Source organism: Galeopterus variegatus, unplaced genomic scaffold, assembly GCF_000696425.1.
Source record: "Galeopterus variegatus unplaced genomic scaffold, G_variegatus-3.0.2 Scaffold3033, whole genome shotgun sequence".
Classification (NCBI taxonomy): domain Eukaryota; kingdom Metazoa; phylum Chordata; class Mammalia; order Dermoptera; family Cynocephalidae; genus Galeopterus; species Galeopterus variegatus.
Genome location: NW_007729144.1, coordinates 37,415 through 45,353, shown reverse-complemented (window position 1 = coordinate 45,353; position 7,939 = coordinate 37,415). Strand labels below are relative to the sequence as shown.

The 7,939-nt window shown below is 49.3% G+C and overlaps 1 protein-coding gene across 1 annotated transcript; it reads right to left on the bottom strand.

Annotated features, from left to right (window-relative positions):
• Window positions 1-2,155: 2,155 nt before the first annotated feature.
• On the bottom strand, window positions 2,156-7,898 carry LOC103599615 (NADH-cytochrome b5 reductase 1). Its single transcript, XM_008583764.1, has 9 exons — window positions 7,815-7,898; window positions 7,357-7,506; window positions 7,146-7,218; window positions 6,411-6,517; window positions 6,038-6,167; window positions 5,271-5,354; window positions 4,281-4,366; window positions 3,687-3,786; window positions 2,156-3,361 (listed from the first exon to the last, which is right to left on the bottom strand). Exons 1-9 carry the CDS (start codon window positions 7,827-7,829, stop codon window positions 3,189-3,191), a joined length of 918 nt encoding a protein of 305 aa, XP_008581986.1. The 5' UTR covers window positions 7,830-7,898; the 3' UTR covers window positions 2,156-3,188.
• Between the last annotated feature and the right edge of the window lie 41 nt (window positions 7,899-7,939).

Sequence of the window (7,939 nt, the reverse complement as noted above, 5' to 3'; positions counted from 1 at the left end):
CCGCCGCGCCCGGGCTCCCGCCCCCGCGGCCGAGGCCCCGCCCCCAGCCCTGGCCCCGCCCCTCGCACGCCAGGCCCACCTCCCCGCCTGGTTCCTCGCACGGTCGGATTCCAAACTCCTCGTTAAGTTACAGACCCGAGCGCGTGATGGATAAGGAATTTCAGAGAATTAGACCAAACCCTGGGAAGGAATGCTGAATTTCCTACCGCACACCTTGCCGTCTAAGCCGGGAAAATCCCTCCATCTCTTCTATTACCAACGCCAGTCGTTGTATCTCCGAAACGCTGCTTAATCCCTTCTTCAACCTCATGGTTCGTCCCTCCTTTCCTTCCACAAACTATTTATTGGGCTCCTACCATGTGCCAGGCACTGAGCTAGACTTTAGTTTGGGCTCCTGTTATTTCTTGTCAGAAACAGCGGAATTGTTTCTAACTAATCTTGCTTGACAACTCCTGCTCCAGCTCATGTCCCACATGCCCCAGAGTGCCTGTCTGGGAAACAATACAGGGCAGTACAGCCCTCGTCTGAACCCTCAACACAAAAGGTGATTTGAGGGACTGACAATTTCCTCAGTTTTCCCAAGGATGGTACACAACTAAGGCCATTCTAGATGCAGAGAAAGTGGCTCATTATAATCCTATATGGACGCCTCAGGGCAATGGTGTTAATTCTGTTGGTGCTGGTTAAAAGCACGGGCTCTGGAGTCACACAGACCCAGGTTTCTGTGTTTGGCCAGCCTATGATATTAAGCACACTGCCGAATCCCTCCAAATGATAATTACCTCATCTGAAAAATGGGGGGAAATAGTGCTATTTCCATGGGGTCTTTGTCAGGATTCAGTGAATTAATGAAGGCTGTCAGTATGCCTGGCAAATAGCAAATGCTTCGTAAACATTACTATTATTGTGTTGCCTGCTGTATAAAACCCTCAGAAACTGCCCACTATCCACAGGATTGAGGTCAAGTTTCCTCTGCCTTGTGTTACAAGGTTTTTTACGAGCTGGCACTAGCCTACTCTCAGACTCATCTTTCTGTTTTCCCTCTGGCATGTTGGGCCTCAATGAACTTCCCCTAGTTCTCCAAATGTGACCTTCTCTTACATTCCTCCAGGCTTCTGCACATGCCAGTCCTTCTGTTGGATTGCCCTTCCCCTCTGTCTGCTGAAAGATCCAAGCAATTTACAATGACCAGTTCTAGTTTTGGCTTTGGCCTCAGACAATCCTAACTTCACATTCAGGCTCTGCCAGCCACTGACCAGCTGTATGACCTTTGGCAAATCCTTAATCTTCAATTGATGAAATTATCATAAGGATTAAATTATACAATTAGATAGAGTTCTTAGTACAGTACCTGCTACATGGCTAGTTAACTCAAAAATGTTAATTTTCTCTCCTCCTCTTTCTCTGAATCTTTCCCATCTGTAGCTTGTCTGTGTATCTCTGCTATGGTATTAGTCATGCTGTGTTGTAATGATTTGTTACTTGTCTGTCTTAGACTGTGAGTTCTTTGGAGTTCTTTTGTGAGTTCTAAGCCCAGTCTTGGTCACAATTGTATTTTTAGGGCATAGTACAGTGCTTGGCACACAACAGGTCCTTAATAAATGTTTGTATGTTGAGTGGATAAGGCAGAAACCCATTCAAGACAAGGAATGGTGAGCTTCCATGTGGAAAATTCTCTTTGCTGGGCTGCTTCACTATCTGAGCCCAACAATCCTAAGCAAGATTTTTCTTTCTGGAGGTGAGGTGGTTGAGACTGTGTCTTTCAGAGCACAGTGCCATACAGGAAATGTTTGATGGCGTACCACCAGCAGAATGTACTGAAGACTCTGCCCTATGGAGGGGTGAATTCTGAGGGTTCCACAAGCCTTTCTCTCAGGTGCACAGAGACAGCAAATAGATAGTTCCATGCAGAAAAACAATGTCAACTTTCCTGAGCCCAACACATTGTTTTGTCCCAATGAGACTCACAAAGAAGAATCCGAAGAGGCTGCCCTAGTGCTATCCTGGCAGAAGGGAGTGGATTGGGTCATGCTGTCATAGCAGAGGAGAAGGGCATTCAGGACAGATGGGCTTGGGGGTGGCCAACTCTGTCCATGCACCAACAAGTCCAGGGCTGGGGATGTCAGATTACTTTTTAAAGAAGGCTTCTTTTCCAAACAGAAAGGAAATACTTTAATTTGTTTGCCAGGCATCCTGAAGGACAAATATGGTGAAGGAAGAACCAAAAGAAGGAAGAAGGGGAAGAGCGGCCAAATCAAGGGATCTCTGTGAGGGGACCCTGGGCTCAACAAACGTCCTCTAACATGTGTTCTCCTTCCCCCACCTTAAAAGCCTTCAGGGAGAAGTTGAGCTCTGGCTCTGCTGAGACAGCTGTTGAGATGATCACTGAATTTGGTGGCAGCTCACATTTCAGCACATGAGACAACTGCTCAAAGGCTCTTTGGAAGATATGGGAAAAATTCTGTGCTGAGAAATCCTTTCTCCCAAGTTCCCCAGTCATTTGGAAACAAGGAGCCCAGACACAACAACCCCTTAAGTATCACACAGAGGCCTCAGCCCCATTTATTTGCATAGCCAGAGGTTCCTGCCACAGCAGCAGTCTTAAATTATGGGTAGCTACTTCTCTCTAGCCCAGGCAGGGGCTGAGAGAGACAGACACACAAATAGATGTTTTGAACTCCTTTCTGTGAGGTTTGGTGGCCTGAAGAAACCATTTCCTCTTTTCTTTGCCATCTCTATAAGACTACCTCTATAAGTCCACTCAACTTGCACTCACATATGCAGAATTTGCGCATGGGTTAAGCATTGAATGTTAAGTAAATCCCACTGCACAGACTGTTCCTTTCATCACAGACAAAGAAGGTGAGAGTGTGATGCTATCACTGAACTAGCCGGTATTGGAACAAATGTACATGCTCCCAGCTTTCTGATTCTGTGGAAGAGACTGCTCCATTGGCCTCACCTGGACCTTTTATCAAAGAGATTTGGGGGACCTTCTAGGGAATGACTCAGCCTTGGCCCTCTTCCATGGCTACAGGAATGTTGTTCCTGCAGGTACCATCTGGATTTCAGCTCCAGAGTAAGATACAAAAGGCTGATACTTTCAGGAAAAGAATCTAGGGCTTACATTATTTGAGTACTGACTGGGGACAATTGCAGGGAATGGGACCAGGGAAACTGAGGGATGCTCAGTAGGTGAATCGCATCTTTTGTGAGTAGCCCAGCTTGTCCAAGTTGGGATGGCAGGCCAACTGCACCATCGGGGGTGGCCCACAGAGCAGCAGCAGCACATCATCCCCTGGGGCAGGCAGGTGCTCCTGGATCATGTCAGCAGTCACAAAGCCCTTGCTGTAGGCCCAATCTGAAGTATAGGGGAGAGGAGAGAACTGGCGCTCCAGACCCATGCTGGCAAGGGGGTGTGGTGCCATGAGGATGGGCCACTGGGGAGGGCCCTGAAAAGCTCCTGAGAAGGTATGAAGTTGTAGCAGCAGCTACAGCCATCCTTGCTGCACACCTGGTAAACAGGAACTTGAAGGAAAGGGACGAGGGGACCACTGTGTCTCTACACTCAGAGTTGGGGGTTTGGCAGGTAGGGTTGGTTTCACTGAAACCAGAACTCACAGAGGGGGCAAGACTTTGATTTTGATGATGAGGGGATATTGGGATGTCCAGAAAGGGGAGGGTACCTTCTGGGGGATGATCCAGAGTGAACCACAGCTTAAAGCGATTGGGATATCGGGCCTGCAGTTCCTCCAAGTCCTCCCGCAAGATGATGTCCTTTTCAGTCTGAAATGCAAAGAGGAAGGAAAGTCTTTAGGAAACATCTAGGCCCACAGAAAAAAAGTTCTCTACTACAATGACGTTTCAACCAAAACATAAAAAGAATGCTAAAGGAATGCTAAAGTTCTAGGGAATAAGCAAGACTTACAGTGCTTTTAGGGAGTTAGGATGAGGGGAAGGAGAAGGGAACGGCCTTTATCTACACATTATTTAGGAATAAAGACAGAATATTTAACCAAGAAAACCTGAGTTTCTATGCTCAGGACTACATGCCTTAAATGTTCCCTTCTTTCCTTGAGGACCAGGGAAGGAATCTGGCTCAATGCTTTGTACTTTTTCCTCCTTATAGTAGTAGAGGGTCCTGCACCTTATATAGTAGTAGAGGGACTTTGGGCAGAGGCTAGAACAGACACTGGGCCAGTTTTGCCCATTGGTAGCACATCTCTCAGCCCTACCCACAGGCAACTTTGAAGTCCCAGAACTGAGAAAAGCAAACCAACCTGGTTGGCAAAAAGCAGAAAGCACTGGGTTGGATCTTCAGGGTCTTTCAGAATGGCCCGGACTAGCTGTAGCATTGGGGTGATTCCTGCATGAAGATACCCCCCAGTCATATGAGGCCATACCCTTTGCCCATCCCAGCTCCTTAGCTGATCAACCCTTTCATGTTAATTCTTCTCATTCATCACTTCACTTCACTTTCCTTTCATATCCTAATCCTTTAACCTCCTTCTGCATATTCTCCAGCACCTACATTTCCGGATACCCTCAATATTCACAGAAGTTCATATTGTTGAAATCCTCCTAAGGAACAAATCTAAGCCTCTTCCTCTGAAAGCTCCTTGGAGGCTAGGACTCAAATGTCATATATGACTACAAGTACCTCCTGATTCAGTGATGGGGGTTCTGGAAAACTGGACTTGCAGAGGTTAAGTGCAAGTACTTTGGAATTAGGCAGAGCCAGATACTAATCCTGCCTCTGGCCATTAAATAACCCTGTGGAAACCATTTAACCTCTCTGAACCTCCTTTTTCTAATCTGTAAAAGGGGAGGACTAGTACCTCCTTCATAATTATATATATATATCTAATTTATATGTGTCTCATACACAGTAGTATATTAGAGTACACACCATGTCCAGTATCAGACCACACAGTGTCTAATACATAGTAGTGTCCAATGTTAATTTTCTTTCTTCCTGATTAGTCATTCCTATGTTTCTCTCTATTCTCACCTAAAAATTATTAGATCCATTCAATGTGAGGAGAGCCCATTTGATTTATTTCTCTCATTCTATCAGTTAAAAAATTTTTTTGGTTTCTACCTCTTATGGTTTTGTTTTTCAGATATTGGGGAGCTCTAGGCATTGCTGGGAATCCCCTGATTAACAGCTTGGCTATGATTACCAAATCTTCTGAGAGTCACTTAGGGTTGCATGGCAACAATCAACAATGGTGGGAGAGAATGGTCCTGGTCTCTCAAGTGATATGCACCTGTTCCTCCAGCAATCATTCCCAGTTTCTTTGCCACTCTGGGTTCCGGTGGAGATTTCTTGTTGGGCTGAATGTTAAAATTCCCTGAGAAGTCAAGTGAAGAGAGGGGTGGAAGAACAAAGTCAATATAGGGAAATAAGAAAACAAATGCAGAATTGAAAATGTGCCCAAGGCCAGTCTAGCAGCTGCTATGAAATCTGATCCTGGAATTTGGGTGGAGGTTTGAGTTGAGCCAGCCCTGACAATAATACACTTGTGGGACAATGGGGCCAGGACTATCTGTCTACCAGTCAGTTCAGGGCCACACAGTGAGTATCAGCTGCCTCTGGCAGAGGGTCACCCCCTGGTGATGGCAACAGGCATGAGGCCAGGTGTGCATCTACTTTCCCAAGTGGCTCAGAACAGCTCCAGGGACTTGCTAATGCACCCTGCTGGTCCCTCTGGAAGGGCTGAAAGCTATCTCTGGCTCTCTCCACAGCTCAGCCTGAAGGGCGAACCGTTGAGGGAAGGAAAGAGAGGCATATGTTTGCTTTAGTAATCTCCACTGCTGTCATGGCTGGTGAGTTCAAGGGGATGGGGAACTGCTCCCTGTCACAATTGGGGCTGAGAAATATGACTTTCTATAGTATCAGTGTTAGGTTTAGAAGCAAGGGTAGCTCTGGTCCATATACACACATACACACACGTACACACAGCCATACTGTGCTAAGAGGACTATGGGAACTTGAGAAATGGGAGACAGGCTCAAGGAAAAGACAAGTCAATACCTTTCCCAGTGTAAGTGAGCAACCCACTTGGCCCCCGAAACTCCACCACATCCCCAATCTTCAGGCTATCCAGGTACTGAGACATCTTTCCTCCCTCAGGAAATTTGGGGTGCACACCCTTCAGGTATACCTGATAAAACAGGAAGGAAAATACCTTATTTGGAATGTCACTTGTTTCTGAGTCCTATGTTGACTGAAACTTCCCGAGGCTGTGGCAGGGATCACACACATGCTGTCTTTTCTCAGTCCACATACTTTCCTCATATCCACAAAGGAAATGCCATCTCCTGCTATCAAACACGTCTTGGAAGTTTCTACAAATCCCAGAAAGAGTAAGGTAAAGAGCCCCTGGGGTTCCTTCCTACCCCCTTACCTTGATGACAAGATCCACATAGCCTCGGTCCTCATCACTGGTGACAGGAGTGTATGGCCTGATGACCAGGCTGCCATCGATTCGGGCAGAGAGGTAGACATGTTTGCCTGGGGACCGTGCGGAGAGTTATATAAAGGCTGCTTGTGGGTGTACTGCACACCTGTTACCTTTCAAAATACTCAGAAGTTTGGGAAAATAGGGTGTCTTGCTTCATGCTGTGGTCTCAAGGAGCTACCAGGCAGGGAGGATTCACACCTTGGAGCCCCCAGCTGGATTTCTCGTTAAGTCCCCCCCATTGGAGAAACTCATCAGTTGCTGCCAGGATCTTGGCAGCAAAGGGTGAGTCTAGGGTATGGGCAATGGGAAAAAATTAGTGTTTGCTCAGGGGGAGCTATGAGCAAATTCTTTAGGAAGGAGAGAAGACTGCTGAGTGTTAAAGATGGCTGGGGGCACAGAAGCCACACCCTAGAGGGGCCCACTGGCACCTCACAGCTTGGAGGATCCACAGCTGAGTGGGGGGAGGGGAATGCTGTGTGGAGGAAACAGACAGGAGCCGCGCGTTTCAGGCGACTGGGGCCCACTGGCACCTCACAGCTTGGAGGATCCACAGCTGAGTGGGGGGAGGGGAATGCTGCGTGGAGGAAACAGACAGGAGCCGCGCGTTTCAGGCGACTCCAGAAGGGAATCACCCTCTTAGGACACCAGGGAAAGGAGCTCACGCCACACTTTCCTTACCCACAGGTAGCCCCAGAATGTGGTGGGCGGTGGGCAGGGCAAAGCGGAACCTCTTGGTGTTGTGGCTCACAGTCTGGAGGATGGATGACACAAGGGTTTCACCAGGCGTGTCCGGAGCTGCCAAGTCCCACGGGACATCCCAACCACCGAGGATGCTGAACCCTTCATACTGCTCCCCTCGTCTACCCTGGCCCCTTCTTCCACAACTTACCGTCTTGTCTAGCAGTCGCAGCAGGTACTTCTCATTGGGGTCCAGGAGAGTGACCCGAGGCCGGCGAGACTTCCGAACCAAGTAGGAGCCCAGAGCCACGCCGAGCAGAGTCAGCAGCCCCACCCCCAGGGAGGCCAGCAGGCCTGCGCTCTGTGGGTAGAGGAGGCAGCGTGACCGCCACGCTGGGCAAGAGCCCGGGGCGTGGGCGGTGACAGTCCTGTTCGACCAGCCGCCCTAGGGGTGGCGACCCCAAGTTCCAGCGTGGAAGCATGCCAAGGCCGGAGGGGTAACCTAGGCGGGGTCCCGAGCCCAGATGCGCGGTACCAGGACCCCAGCATCCAGGGCGGATCCAGAGCTCTGCGGAGCGGGGTCGGCCGTGAGCCCCTAATCTGGAGCGGAGTGCCCAGAGCCAGATGGGGCGGTGCCCCCCAGCGCAGGCTATGGAACAAGGGTCTCACCGGCTGGATCCCCATAACCGAACGCCGTGTCCTCCACCGCCCGGCAGGCGGACAGGTCCCACAATGCGCCGCGGGGCGGGCCGGGGGGCGGGTCCCGGCAGGAGGCGTGGCCCGGCAGGAGGCGT